The 16,355-nt window shown below is 44.1% G+C and overlaps 2 protein-coding genes and 1 pseudogene across 4 annotated transcripts in view; 2 read left to right on the forward strand and 1 right to left on the reverse strand.

The window, feature by feature from the left end:
• Positions 1–1,367: 1,367 nt before the first annotated feature.
• Positions 1,368–16,355, reverse strand: part of LOC127916341 (equistatin-like) — a 75,423-nt gene continuing 60,435 nt past the window's right edge. For both annotated transcript variants that reach the window (XM_052497987.1, XM_052497988.1), the window contains exons 4-5: positions 1,625–1,666; positions 1,368–1,479 (exon numbers count right to left, since the gene is read on the reverse strand). In XM_052497987.1, the coding sequence (XP_052353947.1) occupies positions 1,382–1,479; positions 1,625–1,666 (140 nt within the window). In that variant the 3' untranslated portion in view covers positions 1,368–1,381. The remainder of the gene's footprint in view (positions 1,480–1,624; positions 1,667–16,355) is intronic.
• LOC127916339 (saxiphilin-like) overlaps positions 1,820–16,355 on the forward strand; it is an 85,077-nt pseudogene continuing 70,541 nt past the window's right edge.
• Positions 9,520–16,355, forward strand: part of LOC127916340 (saxiphilin-like) — a 60,897-nt gene continuing 54,061 nt past the window's right edge. The window contains exons 1-4 of one of the 2 annotated variants that reach the window (XM_052497977.1): positions 9,520–9,589; positions 11,606–11,669; positions 12,782–12,913; positions 13,923–14,012. In XM_052497977.1, coding sequence (XP_052353937.1) covers positions 11,618–11,669; positions 12,782–12,913; positions 13,923–14,012 — 274 coding nt within the window. In that variant the 5' untranslated portion in view covers positions 9,520–9,589; positions 11,606–11,617. The remainder of the gene's footprint in view (positions 9,590–11,605; positions 11,670–12,781; positions 12,914–13,922; positions 14,013–16,355) is intronic. The other variant, XM_052497978.1, reaches the window with a different exon arrangement.

Genomic DNA, 16,355 nt, shown 5'->3' on the forward strand with positions numbered 1-16,355 from the left:
AAAAAAATGGTGTGTGGTGGCATTTAGGCTACCTGTTATTACATGTAGTTCTGTCTGAGTTATTTAACAGCTACTGTAATACGTACCTAATAAAATATCAAGAGTACCCAGGCAACAGGTAGCCTAGCCGTTGAGACCATGGGGCCAATAAAGTCAAGGCTGCTAGTTTGAATCCCAGAGCTCACTATGTGAAATCTGACGTGCCCTTGAGCAACGCCCTTAACCTAATTGATCCTGTAAGTCAATCTACTAAATTACTTCAATGTATTTCTACTTCAGTAGGAGGCTTTTATACACATGTTAAAGCTGGAGGGTTTTGAAGTAGTGGTAGCTTTAACTGTTTGTTTTCAGGTGGTAGAGGAAGGACTACATTTAGTCTTTATTCTCAAACCCCACTTCCCCCCTTCAGGACAGGCGGTGGTTCTGGAGTGATGGCTCCGACTTTGATCACCAGAACTGGGCTAAAGGAAGGCCTGGTGCTGGTGCCAGAGAGACTTGTATTCATATCAACTTTGGAGGTACAGTAAACCATTATCATTCAGTCATCAAATTAAACTTATTCCTAGTTCATTTAACTAATGAATGTCTCCTGTGGACTTTACTACTACTACTACTTTACTATATGTTTAGGATACTGAAGTGCAAAATACATGTTTAACTTATGGCTGCAGGGGGCAGTATTGAGTAGCTTGGATGAAAAGGTGCCCATTGTAAACAGCCAGCTCCTCAGTCTCAGTTGCTAATATATGCATATTAGTATTGCTTAGAAAACATTAAAGTTTCCAAAACTGTCAAATAGTGTCACTGTATAACACAACTGATATTGCAGGTGAAACTCTGAGTAATATCAAACCAGGAAGTGGCTTCTATTTTTAACTCAGTGTTCCATAGCCTCCCTTTGCGCCACTTAAAGGGATATCAACCAGATATCTTTTCCTATCGCTTCCTCAAGTTGTCAACAGTCTTCAGCCAGTTTCAGGGTTTTATTTTGAAAAATGAGTCAGAACAATAACATCCGTCAAGTGTTCACATGAGTTCTGCTCGCGCAACAGAGTTTGGGGAGACATTGCCGTTCCCTCTCCTACTGAACAAGACCGTTGATATTATCGATTTATATATTTTATCCTGAGGATTTATTAAAAATAAAATAGTTTCATGTTTCTGTGGACATTACGGAAACTATTTGGAATTTGTCGTCGTGCCTCTTTCCTGTGGATTTCTGAACATAATGTGCCAAACAAATAGGGGAACATTTATTGTGTAACCGGGAGTCTCGTGAGTGAAAACATCCGATCGAAGGTAAACGATTAATTTGACAGGTTCATAAATTGTTCAGCATATCACACCAAGAAAAATCAACAGTTTGATCTCTGGATTCATTTTATTTGTATGTAAAGTGAATTAGTTCCTGTAGTACAGCAAAGACAACTGTCAAGTCTTCAACGTCTTCGTTCCAACGCTTTTCATCTACGTCCACATCTACAATTACAGACAAAACAACATGAACAACATCCAGAACCAGCTGCAAAGAAATAAGATTTAGTGAGTGTGTGTTTGTGTGTGTATACACCTTGGTGGGACAGTTGCTAGCAGTTGCTATCACTGCCTGGTGGAGTGTCAGTACCCGGGATCTTCTGTCCAGAACTGTTCACACACCAACAGTAACCTACCAGAAAGAGACATGTTAATAACCTGTTAAATATATAATATTTACACATTTTACTGTAACATGTTGAATTGTCACGTTCAACTCAATTGGAGCATTTACTGTGTGCTTCTGTGCGTGTGTGTGTGTGCATGTTAACCTGTAGAGCCCCAACATTGCTCAGGGGTGTATTGTCCATTGTAGTCACAAGTGGGGATGAAGCCTCCAATTGGGCCATGTGTCGCGGCATCTCTAGCAAGCTCACATGGGGTCTTGAGGTGGAAGATGCCATCTTGATAGACAGGTAACATACATTGTAATGTGGACATGACATAACATTGCTGGACAATGTATGGACATATGATACATTTCTGGACATACATTCTGGAAGCTTGGGCTGTCAATCTCAATCTTATACATCAACATACATCTCTGGAACAAGAGGAGTCTCGGGTAGCCTAGCGGTTAGAGAGTTGTGCCAGTAACACAAAGGTTGCTAGTTTGAATCCCTGAGATGAGAAGTTGAAATATCTGTCTATGCCCTTGAGCCCTTGGGCACAACCTTAATTTATCTGGTGTCACGGCTGACCTTTTGAACCTGTCTCTTCTCTCTAGGGAGGTTCCCATTGCTTGGAAGACATCCACGGTTCGTCCTTTATTTAAAGGGGGAGATCAAGCTGATCCTAACTGTTATAGGCCTATTTCTATTTTGCCCTGTTTATCAATCGTTTTGAAAAACTTGTCAATAATCAACTGACTGGCTCTCTTGATGTCTATAGTGTTCTCTCTGGTATGCAGTCTGGTTTCCGCTCAGGTTATGCATGTGTCACTGCAACCTTAAAACCTCTTAAGGAGGCTGCGAATTTTCGCAGCTTTTTGTTAAAAATCGCACAACATTTCAGCGTCCTGCTACTCATGCCAGGAATATAGTATATGCATATGATTAGTATGTGTGGATAGAAAACACTCTGACGTTTCTAAAACTGTTGTCTCTACCTTCTTGCCCTTTGTGCTGTTGTCTATAATGCTTGTACCATGTGTTGTGCTGCTACCATGTTGTGCTGCTACCATGTTGTGCTGCTACCATGTTGTGCTGCTACCATGTTGTTGTCATGATGTTCTGCTACCATGTTGTTGTCATGATGTTCTGCTACCATGTTGTGCTGCTACCATGTTGTGCTGCTACCATGTTGTTGTCATGATGTTCTGCTACCATGTTGTGCTGCTACCATGTTGTTGTCATGATGTTCTGCTACCATGTTGTTGTCATGATGTTCTGCTACCATGTTGTGCTGCTACCATGTTGTTGTCATGATGTTCTGCTACCATGTTGTGCTGCTGCCATCTTCACAAGGTCCTTTGCTGTTCTTCTGGGATTAATTTGCACTTTTCGCACCAAAGTACGTTCATCTCTAGGAGACAGAACGCGACTCCTTCCTGAGCGGTATGACGGCTGCGTGGTCCCATGGTGTTTATACTTCCGTACTATTGTTTGTACAGATGAACATGGTACCTTCAGGCATTTTGAAATTGCTCCCAAGGATGAATCAGACTTTTCTTGGCTGATTCATTTTGATTTTCCCATGATGTCAAGCAAAGAGGCACTGAGTGTGAAGGTAGGCCTTGAAATACATCCACAGGTACACCTCCAATTGACTCAAATGATGTCAATAAGCCCATCAGAAGCTTCTAAAGCCATGACATCATTTTCTGGAATTTTCCAAGCTGTTTAAAGGCACAGTCAACTTAGTGTATGTAAACTTCTGACCCACTGGAATTGTGATACAGTGGATTATAAGTGAAATAATCTGTCTGTTAACAATTGTTGTAAAAATGACCTGTGTCATGCACGAAGTAGATGTCCTAACTGACTTGCCAAAACGATAGTTTGTTAACAATACATTTGTGGAGTGGTTGAAAAACGTATGTAACTGTATGTAAACTTCAGACTTCAACTGTCAGTGTGAGGTGTGTCACTCTTACCTATGGGAACATGGGTGTCTCCCAGAACAAAAGCTGTGCTGACAAGCAGAATGATGGTCAATGTCACCATGGTGATAGTCTGGAGAGAGAGATGAACATTTTAATCAGCTGTGATTGTACTGGATTACTCCAAATCACTGGGATGGCTGGGGGTACTAGAGGAGAGGATAGGAGACCCTGTGTTAAGTACATAACCTACTGTATAGCTGGGGGTACTAGAGGAGAGGATAGGGGACCCTGTGTTAAGTACATAACCTACTGTATAGCTGGGGGTACTAGAGGAGAGGATAGGAGACCCTGTGTTAAGTACATAACCTACTGTATAGCTGGGGGTACTAGAGGAGAGGATAGGAGACCCTGTGTTGAGTACATAACCTACTGTATAGCTGGGGGTACTAGAGGAGGGAGACCCTGTGTTAAGTACATAACCTACTGTATAGCTGGGGGTACTAGAGGAGAGGAGACCCTGTGTTAAGTACATAACCTACTGTATAGCTGGGGGTACTAGAGGATATGAAACCCTGTGTTAAGTACATAACCTACTGTATAGCTGGGGGTACTAGAGGAGAGGATAGGAGACCCTGTGTTAAGTACATAACCTACTGTATAGCTGGGGGTACTAGAGGAGAGGAGACCCTGTGTTAAGTACATAACCTACTGTATAGCTGGGGGTACTAGAGGAGAGGAGACCCTGTGTTAAGTACATAACCTACTGTATAGCTGGGGGTACTGGAGGAGAGGAGACCCTGTGTTAAGTACATAACCTACTGTATAGCTGGGGGTACTGGAGGAGAGGATAGGGGACCCTGTGTTAAGTACATAACCTACTGTATAGCTGGGGGTACTAGAGGAGAGGATAGGAGACCCTGTGTTAAGTACATAACCTACTGTATAGCTGGGGGTACTGGAGGAGAGTGTCACATTGTTATAAAGGAGACAGGAATGCATAATAGGTTTTTTTTATTTTCCCAAATTACAGTGTGCCATGTAAAGGCACGGGGACGAAGACCAAGCAAACACATACAAAACACAGGGCTGAAACCCATTCAAAAGAGCGAGGAGTACCTCGAATAAATACACAGGAGGAGACCCGAAAACACAAGCACACAATGATACAACACGGGACGAGACCCCTAATCATCTATGCACAATACAAGTGGCACGAAAGCCAAAACAACAACGCACAGGTACTCACACGACCAACAGACATTGGAACATGGATGCTTCCCAAATGGCTTCTTATCCCCTATGTAGTGCACTACTTTGGACCAGGACCCACAGTGAACTAAATAGAGAATAGCTCATGGCCACAAAGGTAATATGGACCCTTGTCTAAAGTAGCTCACTACGTAGGGAATGGGAAGTCAGTTGGGACATAGACAGGTATTAGATGAACAGATGTTGAAATCTCACCTTCTGAAGTCTTCAGTTGTAGCTTCACTTCTTCAGAGATCTTCACTGGGTCTCTCTCTCTATGTCCTGCCTGTGAGTTGAGTTCTACCTCTCTCTCAACTCCTTTTTAAGGACCCGTCCAGTCAGACACCTCCCTCTATTTTGTCAAAATTTCTCTCCCTCGCTCTCTCTCTCTCTCTCTCTCTCTCTCTCTCTCTCTCTCTACCTCTCTCTCGCTCTCTCTACCTCTCGCTCTCTCTCTACCTCTCTCTCCCTCTTGCTCTCTCTCTAACTCTCTCTCTCTCCCTCTTGCTCTCTCTCTAACTCTCTCTCTCTCTCTCGCTCGCTCTCTCTCTCCCTCTCTCGCTCTCTCTCTCTCTCTTTCACTCTACCTCTCTCTCTCTCTCTCTCTACCTCTCTCTCTCTCTCTCTCTACCTCTCTCTCTCTCTCTCTCTCTACCTCTCGCTCTCTCGCTCTCTCTCTACCGCTCTCTCTCTACCGCTCTCTCTCTCTCTCTCTCTCTCTCTCTCTCTCTCTCTCTCTCTCTCTCTCTCTCTCTCTACCTCCTCTCTCTCTCTCTCTCTACCTCTCGCTCTCTCTCTACCTCTCTCTCCCTCTTGCTCTCTCTCTAACTCTCTCTCTCTAACTCTCTCTCTCTCCCTCTTGCTCTCTCTCTAACTCTCTCTCTCTCGCTCGCTCGCTCTCTCTCTCTCTCTCTCTCTTTCACTCTACCTCTCTCTCTCTCTCTCTCTCTCTCTCTCTCTCTCTCTCTCTCTCTCTCTCTCTCTCTCTCTCTCTCTCTCTCTCTCTCTGTACCTCTCTCTCTCTCTCTGTACCTCTCTCTCTCTCTCTGTACCTCTCGCTCTCTCTACCTCTCGCTCTCTCTCTACCTCTCTCTCCCTCTTGCTCTCTCTCTAACTCTCTCTCTCTCCCTCTTGCTCTCTCTAACTCTCTCTCTCTCTCTCGCTCTCTCTCTCTCGCTCTCTCTCTACCTCGCTCTCTCTCTCTCTCTCTCTCTCTCTCTCTCTCTCTCTCTCTCTCTCTCTCTCTCTCTCTCTCTCTCTTGCTCTCTCTCTCTCTAGCTCTCTCTCTCTCTAGCTCTCTCTCGCTCGCTCCCTCGCTCTCTCTCTACCTCTACCTCTCTCTCTCTCTCGCTCGCTCCCTCGCTCTCTCTCTACCTCTCTCTCTCTCTACCTCTACCTCTACCTCTCTCTACCTCTACCTCTACCTCTACCTCTCTCTCTCTCTCTCTCTCTCTCTCTCTCTCTCTCTCTCTCTCTCTCTCTCTCTCTCTCTCTCTCTCTCTCTCTCTCTCTCTCTCTCTCTCTCTCTCTCTCTCTCAGGTGCCTTGGTGGAAGAGTGGGGTAACATCTCACAGCAAGAACGGGCAAATCTGGTGCAGTCCATGAGGGGGAGATGCACTGCAGTACTTAATGCAGCTGGTGGCCACACCAGATACTGACTGTTACTTTTGACTTTGACCCCCTCCCCTTTGTTCAGGTACACATTATTCCATTTCTGTTAGTTACGTGTCTGGAACTTGTTCAGTTTATGTCTCTGTGCAGCGGCTGGCTGGGTCGCTCTGACCCGCAGAGCGCACGACCTCGCCACACTCGCAGACACTCTACTACACTCCAGGGCACACGCCTCGCCAGTGGCTGACAGGGTTGCTCTGACTCGCAGAGCGCTGAGCGCAGAGCGCCAGCCCTGGAAACACAGGGCCTGGGTTGCACTGACCCACGAGCGCAGAGCTCAGAGCCCTGGAAACACAGGGCCTGGGTTGCACTGACCCACGAGCGCAGAGCTCAGAGCCCTGGAAACACAGGGCCTGGGTCGCACTGACCCACGAGCGCAGAGCTCAGAGCCCTGGAAACACAGGGCCTGGGTCGCACTGACCCACGAGCGCAGAGCTCAGAGCCCTGGAAACACAGGGCCTGGGTCGCTCTGACCCACGAGCGCAGAGCGCAGAGCACAACAAGCACAGTCGGCTGCTCTCTAGCACACAGCGAGGCACGTCCGGACCTGTGCTCTGACCCAAGAGTGCAGAGCTGCGAGCCCAGAGCGCAGAGTGGGGAGCCGGGCACAGCCTCGCCACACTCGCCACACTCGCCACAGTCGCAGACTCTCTACTACGCTCCGCGGCACACGCCTCGCCAGTGGCTGACAGGGTCTCTCTGAGCGCAGAGCGAAGAGTGCAGAGCGGGGAGCCGGGCACACGCCTCGCCACACTCGCAGACTCTCTACTACGCTCAAAGGCACACACCTCGCCAGTGGCTGGCACGGTCACTCTGACCCCGCCAGCGCAGAGCGGGAGCCCTGGAAACACAGGGCCTGGGTCACTCTGACCCGCGAGCACAGAGCACAGAGAGGGGAGGACAGGACCTGGGTCACCCTGACCCCAGGACCACGGGAGGGTTAAATGAACTTTTTAAGACAATATATTTTGCTACAGGGGTACCATAACAACCATCTTACACAATAAAACTATTTCAAGACATTCCCAACATAGTACACTGCTTTTGACCAGGGCCTATAGGGTCACAACTAGTCCACTATGTAAGGAATAGGGTTCTATTTGGGACATACCTCATCCATCTATTCCATTGTCCTGTTTTAAATTAAATCACACTGAGATTATGTGGTTTATGGTATTTTTTGTGCAATACTTTTGCACTACAATTATGTAAAAACCCACTGCAAACTTCTGCTAACATTGGCCACCGCTAGCTGAGAATCATTGGTAGTGGTGGGGCAGGCTGTGCCTGTCCTCCTCTTTTTTTTGCATTTTCAATGGTCTGAAAGATGCTGGAAATGAATATCTTGTTAATGCAAAGACCAGGAAACTCTGGAAAAAAATACAAATACAGCTAACATTACCTAGCTAACTAGCTGGTGCTCATAACATGGCTAACATTACCTAGCTAACGAGCTGGTGCTCATAACATGGCTAACATTACCTAGCTAACTAGCTGGTGCTCATAACATGGCTAACATTTCCTTGCTAACGAGCTGGTGCTCATAACATGGCTAACATTACCTAACTAACTAGCTGGGCTCATAACATGGCTAACATTACCTAGCTAACGAGCTGGTGCTCATAACATGGCTAACATTACCTAGCTAACTAGCTGGCGCTCATAACATGGCTAACATTACCTAGCTAACTAGCTGGTGCTCATAACATGGCTAACATTACCTAGCTAACTAGCTGGTGCTCATAACATGGTAAGATTACCTAGCTAACTTGCTGGTGCTCATAACATGGCTAACATTACCTAGCTAACTAGCTGGTGCTCATAACATGACTAACATTACCTAGCTAACTAGCTGGTGCTCATAACATGGCTAACATTACCTCGCTAACTAGCTGGTGCTCATAACATGGCTAACATTACCTAGCTAACTAGCTGGTGCTCATAACATGGCTAACATTACCTAGCTAACTAGCTGGTGCTCATAACATGGCTAACATTACCTCGCTAACTAGCTGGTGCTCCCAAATGCAATTCTTATGTCGACAACAGATGAGAGTTGTGATCATAACATTTCTAACATACCTAGCTAACATTACCTAGCTAACAAAACAAGTTATATTAACAGGATAGATAGCTGGCCATTAGCAACATTGGGATGTCAATGAGACAGAGCTCGCTAACCAGCTGAGCCAGCAAACAATATAACAAAATAAGGAATCACAGTAGCAAGTATCCCTGGTGCACTGTTAAAATATTTAAAATATTTAGCAATTTAAACTATTCGTTTTTCAATGAAAACTCTACCTTTTATGTAATCCTCTCAATGGATTTCATGTTTCATGAGCTTGTCCAAGGTGTTGGGCTTGACGACAGCTGCTACGTCAGTTGCTACGATCAGTTGCCCAACATTCTGGGGCAAAAGATCAATTAGACAGACAGCAGTTAATTCAAATGAATTTAACATTTCAGAACTTATAGTGAAATTGATGCTGCATCTAAAGTCTATCTGGTGACATCACAATGAGGACAAAAGGTTTTACTGCTCATTATTTATCTCCTTCTGAAATAGCATTGTGTTTCCAAGACATTGTAATGCACTTCAGACGACATCTTCATCAGCTTCAATTAGGTAGAATTAAGTCTCTTCATAACAATATTGTGACCCAATATGTAACACATGACTGTGTTGCAAAAGTTGAATACCTTCACTTTGAATTGACCCCAACCCTGTCAAACAGGTAGATGTCAGACAGGTCCAGCAGTGTTTGGGCTGGACAGAAAGTATGGAGAATTGAAGGATGAGAGCGGTAGAGAGAGGTAAAGCGAGAGAGAGAGGTAGAGCGAGAGAGAGAGAGAGAGAGAGAGAGAGAGAGAGAGGTAGAGCGAGAGAGAGAGAGAGAGAGGTAGAGCGAGAGAGAGAGCGAGAGAGAGAGAGAGAGAGAATTTTGACAAAATAGAGGGAGGGGTCTGACTGGACAGGTCCTTAAAAAGGAGTTGAGAGAGAGGTAGAACTCAACTCACAGGCAGGACATAGAGAGAGAGACCCAGTGAAGATCTCTGAAGAAGTGAAGCTACAACTGAAGACTTCAGAAGGTGAGATTTCAACATCTGTTCATCTAATACCTGTCTATGTCCCAACTGACTTCCCATTCCCTACGGAGTGAGCTACTTTAGACAATGGTCCATATTACCTTTGTGGCCATGAGCTATTCTCTATTTAGTTCACTGTGGGACCTGGTCCAAAGTAGTGCACTACATAGGGGATAAGAAGCCATTTGGGAAGCATCCATGTTCCAATGTCCGTTGGTCGTGTGAGTACCTGTGCCTTGTTGTTTTGGCTTTCGTGCCACTTGTATTGTGCATAGATGATTAGGGTCTCGTCCCGTGTTGTATCATTGTGTGCTTGTGTTTTCGGGTCTCCTCCTGTGTATTTATTCGAGGTACTCCTCGCTCTTTTGAATGGGTTTCAGCCCTGTGTTTTGTATGTGTTTGCTTGGTCTTCGTCCCCGTGCCTTTACATAGCACACTGTAATTTGGGAAAATAAAAACCCTATTATGCATTCCTGTCTCCTTTATAATAATGTGACACTCTCCTCCAGTACCCCCAGCTATACAGTAGGTTATGTACTTAAAGGGATATTGCAATATTTTGGCTAATTATCTGCCAAATTGTGCAGTCAGCAAAACTCATAAAAAGCATTATAAATCTTCACTTACCTTTGCTGATCTTCATCGGAATGCACTCCCAGGACTCCCACAAGAAATGTTTGTTTTGTTCGGTAATGTCCATCATTTATGTCCAAGTAGCTACTTTTGTTAGCGCGTCAGCACGAAGCGCGTTCACTAAAGCCTGACGAAATGTCCAAAAGTTCCGTAACAGTCAGTAGAAACATGTCAAACGATGTATTGAATCCATCTTTAGAATGTTTTTAACATAAATCTCAAATGAATTTCCAATCGTGGGTATTACAGGGACTTAAGGTGAGCGATGGAAGAGAGCTCCCTCACATGTGAACGCACATGGTCAGTTCATGGCAGACCTGACTAATTCTCCTCTCATTTGGCCCCCCCTTTACAGTAGAGGCATCAGACAGAGTTCTACAGACTGTTGACATCTAGTGGAAGCCGTAGGAAGTGCAAACTCATCCATATCTCGCTGTGATTTCAATAGGATTTTGGTTGAAAATCTTCTCAGGTTTTTGCCTGCCATATGAGTTATGTTATACTCGCAGACATCATTCAAACGGTTTTAGAAACTTCAAAGTGTTTTCTATCCAATGTGAATAATCATATGCATATATTAGCAACTGGGACTGAGAAGCAGGCAGTTTAATATGGGCACCTCTGTGCACCTTTCATCCAAGCAACTCACTGCCCCTTAAGAAGTTAAGCACCTGCTACTGTCCTTTCAAATCTTAATGTTTGTTGGGCAGGTAGGTTCCTGCAAGAACCCCCACCAGCTAAGGAGGTTCCTTGATGACCCCCACCTTCTACGGGGTTCTTAGAAGAACCTTTTAAGGGCCATTTTCAGTTCCAAGAACTGTATGGTTTTAAAGAACAGAACTTTAGAACTCCAGTTGAACCCCACATTTTTAGAGCGTACTTGGACTAGGATTCAAGAGGCACTCTCACATCTGAGCTATCTTTGTTGCAGGTGCATGGTTACAGTTGAGTAATATGAAGAACACTGTTCTTGCTAGTCTCACTGCTCTAAAGCTGTACGTATCAGCCTCAAAGCCTTCGTCAGAGCTTTCAGTGTTCACAACCTGCACCTCTATGTAGACATTGCTCCACCCACATCCGTTCAATGCATCCAATGGGGTTGGAGTATGAGAGAAAAAAGTGTTACCAAAAATAACTGTGCATTTCACAAGTATTCTAATAAAGTGTGTAGGTGATGTGTCAAACAAGACACAAATTACACAGAGGACATCAACCTATCAAGTAAGTTCTCATAAATCATTGGGTTCCGTACAAGAATAAAACAATAACTTTGGCTGTTATTTCAGTTTTGTACCTAATAGTGGATTTCCTTAACCTCTCCTCTAGTACCCACAGCCATTCCAGATGCTTTAAAATGCTCAACTAATCTCTCTTTCTCTCTCTCAGGAGACTATCACCATGGCGATATTGACCATCATTCTGCTTGTCAGCACGGCTTTTGCTATGGGATGTAAGCGGGACATACCTCACACCAACTCACCAACATCTTAATTAAACATACCACACCTAATTCACACACACTCGTAGGTGTTAATACACAGGTGTGATTTGGAAATGTGTCTCTATTCATTATCGGTTCTCCATGGGACACCTTCTGAGAGGTCTGCCATTATCAACCTTGACACTGGAGAAATGAAGGTTGCGCCTTGCTTAAGGGCACATAGATGGATATATCAACGTGTCAGCTCACTGATTTGAACTACTGGCCCAACTCTCTAACTGCAGGCTACCTGCCACTCCTCTAGTACCAGAGATGTATATTGGTGTCTAGATGCTGGACTGAGGTATTCTGATATGAATGGTTTGATCATTCAACTGGATGTATCATTGGATTGTCTTGCAAATATCAGGAAATAACACAGATTACATTTCCAGTATTAGTTTCATCAGCTCTTCTACGAAACTGGAATTTGACTCCACAGGCGTTTTAAACAAGTAGCAGAATTTGACCAGGGCCCTTCGGGGAAAAGGGTCCCTTATAGAACACAGTCCATGATTCCAGAATGTATATCCATCATTTTTATGTTATGTCCACATTACAATGTATGTTGCCTGTGTGTCCAGATGGTGCGATACGACCCAAGACAGGGTCCCATATAGGATGCAGTCTCCTGACCAGGGCCCTTCGGGAACATGGTCCTATATAGGATGCAGTCTCCTGACCAGGGCCCTTCGGGAACAGGGTCCTATATAGGATGCAGTCTCCTGACCAGGGCCCTTCGGGAACAGGGTCCTATATAGGATTTAGTCTCCTGACCAGGGCCCAAAGGGGAACATGGTCCAATATAGGATGCAGTCTCCTGACCAGGGCCCTTCGGGGAACAGGGTCCTATATAGGATTCAGTCTCCTGACCAGGGCCCTTCGGGAAACAGGGTCCCATATAGGATGCAGTCTCCTGAACAGGGCCCTTCGGGAACAGGGTCCCATATAGGATGCAGTATCCTGACCAGGGCCCTTCGGGGAACAGGGTCCCTTATAGAACACAGTCCATGATTCCAGAATGTATATCCATCATTTTTATGTTATGTCCACATTACAATGTATGTTGCCTGTGTGTCCAGATGGTGCGATACGACCCAAGACCCCATGTGAGGATGCTAGAGATTCCGTGCCACGTGGCCAAGTTGGAGCCTACATCCCCACGTGTGACGCCGCTGGACAATACACCCCTGAGCAATGTTGGGGCTCTACAGGTTAAAACACACACACTATAAATGCTCCAATTCAGTTGAATGTGACAGTTATATAATAATAATAATATAATAACAATAATATATAATATATAATAATATAATAATAATAATATAATAATAATAATATAATAATAATAATATATAATATATAATAATATAATAATAATAATATAATAATAATATAATAATAATAATAATATATAATATATAATAATATAATAATAATAATATAATAATAATAGTTCAATATGTCACAGTAAAATGTGTAAATATTATATATTTAACAGGTTATTAATATGGCTGCAGTCTTTGTACAGGGATCAACATCAGGGAAATTTCAGAGTGACAAGTAATAGTTCTCGATAAAACTCAAACTTTCATTAAAACACACATGCAGGGTACTCAATTAAAGCTACACTCGTTGTGAAGCTAGCCAACATGTCAGATTTATAAAATGCTTTAAAACACTTCAAACTACTTCTGTAATCCAACTTTAGGTATTACTAAACGTTAATAAACGATCAAATTGATCACGGAGCGATCTGTATTCAATAGCTAGAAGTTTTCAAAACAAAGTCCATTTCCTCACGGATATTTTTTCCAGCTGCGCACCTGAAGACAGGATGTGCCATTGACTAATCTGACCAAGGATAAAGGGCCCTGGTAATCACAACACTGGCGACACCGTGTGGAAGCTGTAGGAATTGCAAGCTCAGTCCCATCATTTATTTAAAGCCATAGACAATACCGAGACTGGATTTTTTTCTTTGTCGATTTTGTGATCAGGTTATCTTGCGATTTTGACCACGCAACTCGTTCTGTTATAGTCACAGACACCATTGAACCAGTTCTAGAAACTTCAGAGTGTTTTCTATGCACACATACTAATCATATGAATATACTATATTCCTGGCATGAGTAGCAGGACGTTGAAATGTTGCGTGATTTTTAACAGAATTTTGAAAAAAGTAGCCCGATCTCTAATTAACTTAACATTTCTTTCTGGTAGGTTACTGTTGGTGTGTGACCAGTTCTGGACAGTATATCCCGGGTACTGAGACTCCACCAGGCACTGGTCCAATCATATGTTCCACCCAGAGTAAGTGAGGCCCTGTGGTCTCATCCAACACTATCACCACTTTAAACTCCAACACATCACTACTCTTGCTTCCTAAATGGGACCTCTTTATGCTTTCTTGACAAGATGCTAAACTGATTTCTGTATCATGATCTCTCTTCTTCCTGTCTTTCTGTATCATGATCTCTCTTCTTCCTGTGTCATTATCTCTTTTCTTACGGTATTATTATCTCTTCTTTCTGTGTCATTATCTCTTTTCTTACGGTATTATTATCTCTTCTTCCTGTGTCATTATCTCTCTTCTTTCTGTGTTTTTCCACTTCCGACCATTCAGGTCATTAAACCTCATCCTCCACCATACCATCAGAATTGACAGCCATATTGTTGTCATTCCAGCACAGCTGTTGCTTCACCAACTATTTCTGAATTTCCTGCATTTTTTTCTTTACTACTCGCCGCCATTTCGAACCTCCAACTCTCCGTGCGGGGTTCCAGAGGGAGGGTTCTGACTGGACGTGTCCTTAAAAAGGAGAGGAGGGAGAATTTAACTCACAGGCAGGACAGAGGGAGAGACCCAGTGAAGATCTCTGAAGTAGTGAAGCAACAACTGAATATTTCAGAAATGTACATCTGAAATGGCTTTCTATTCCGTATAGGGCACTTCTCCTGACCAGGGCCCTTCGGGAACAGGGTCCCATATAGAATGCAGTCTCCTGACCAGGGCCCAAAGGGAACAGGGTCCCATATAGGAGATGCAGTCTCCTGACCAGGGCCCTTCGGGGAACAGGGTCTCATATAGGATGCAGTCTCCTGACCTGGGCCCTTTGGGGAACAGGGTCCCATATAGGATGCAGTCTCCTGACCAGGGCCCTTCGGGGGGTCCCATATAGGATGCAGTCTCCTGACCTGGGCCCTTCAACAGGGTCCCATATAGGATGCAGTCTCCTGACCAGGGCCCAAAGTGGAACAGGGGCCCATAGGTGAACAGGGGCCCATAGGGGAACAGGGGCCCATAGGGGACGCAACCCAAGATTCCAGATGCAGCCAGATCTTCCAGGATGTTTGTCCAGCAATGTATGTTATACTATGTAATGTCATCGTTATAAAGAATGTTATCTATGTGTTTAGATGGTATGATACGACCCAAGACCCCCTGTGAGATTGCTAGAGAAAATGCTTTGAAAAAGTCAGGCCTGGAGTCTACGTCCCCACGTGTGACAACGCTGGACAATACACCCCTGAGCAATGTTCAGGCTCTACAGGTTAAAACACACACACACAGAGACACACACACACACACCATAAGTGCTCCAATTGAGTTGAACGTGACAATTCAACATGTTACAGTAAAATGTGTAAATATTATATATTTAACAGGTTACTAACATGTCTCTTTCTGGTAGGTTACTGTTGGTGTGTGAACAGTTCTGGACAGAAGATCCCGGGTACTGACACTCCACCAGGCACTGGTCCAATCAACTGTTCCACCAAGTGGAAATAAGGCCCTGTGGTCTCATCCAACACCATCACCACTTTAAACTCCAACACATCACTACTCTTGATTCCTACATTGGCACTCTTTATGCTTTCTTTACAAGAATCTCCAATGATTTCAGTGTCATGATCTCTCTTCTTCCTGTGTCCCTCTGTCATGACATCTCTTCAACTTTTCTAATTTAATTCTAATTATGGCAGCTGTGGTCCTCCAAAGACATCAAAATGTAATTCCAATATATACAGGAGTTCAGAGTCCAGAATCAGAACCATGCTACTCTGAGTCTGAAGAATTATTCCGGACCACAGAGGGATGAAAGACCCCTTTACTGAGTCTACATCATCACATTTCACCAAATCATTCCCTTTTTTGATTCATGCATTATATCATCCTTTAAAATAAAGTACATGCTCTTCATCTTTACATGAGTAAATGTTGTATTAGAAATTGTACACTATGCATTTGGGCAGGTCGCATTCTCCAAACGGATGTCAAAGAAAAGCTCACACACACACACACACACACACACACACACACACAGCAAGGATGGAGTGACAGTGTGGGGCTCTGATACACACAGAGCCTGCAATAGTTACCTTTGTTCAAACTATCAAAGAACAGTCACACCTAGAGCTCTGAAAATTTAGAAAACTGTTATAGAGCTCAAGTCGATAGCGCATGATGAGTTATGTGGCTCTAGAACGTTCTCAGATTGAGAAACAGCCTCGTACATTTGCAATAACTTCAATTCATTTTGACCATTACGAAAATGACGACATTTAGAAAAGTCCCAGAGTCACAAGACTAGGTGCATTAAAACTGCCTCGGCCCATAAAGATGGACCCCAATGTTTGTGTCCGATAGCTCAT

The sequence above is a fragment of the Oncorhynchus keta genome, chromosome 35 (genome assembly GCF_023373465.1).
Source record: "Oncorhynchus keta strain PuntledgeMale-10-30-2019 chromosome 35, Oket_V2, whole genome shotgun sequence".
NCBI classification, from domain to species: Eukaryota; Metazoa; Chordata; class Actinopteri; order Salmoniformes; family Salmonidae; genus Oncorhynchus; species Oncorhynchus keta.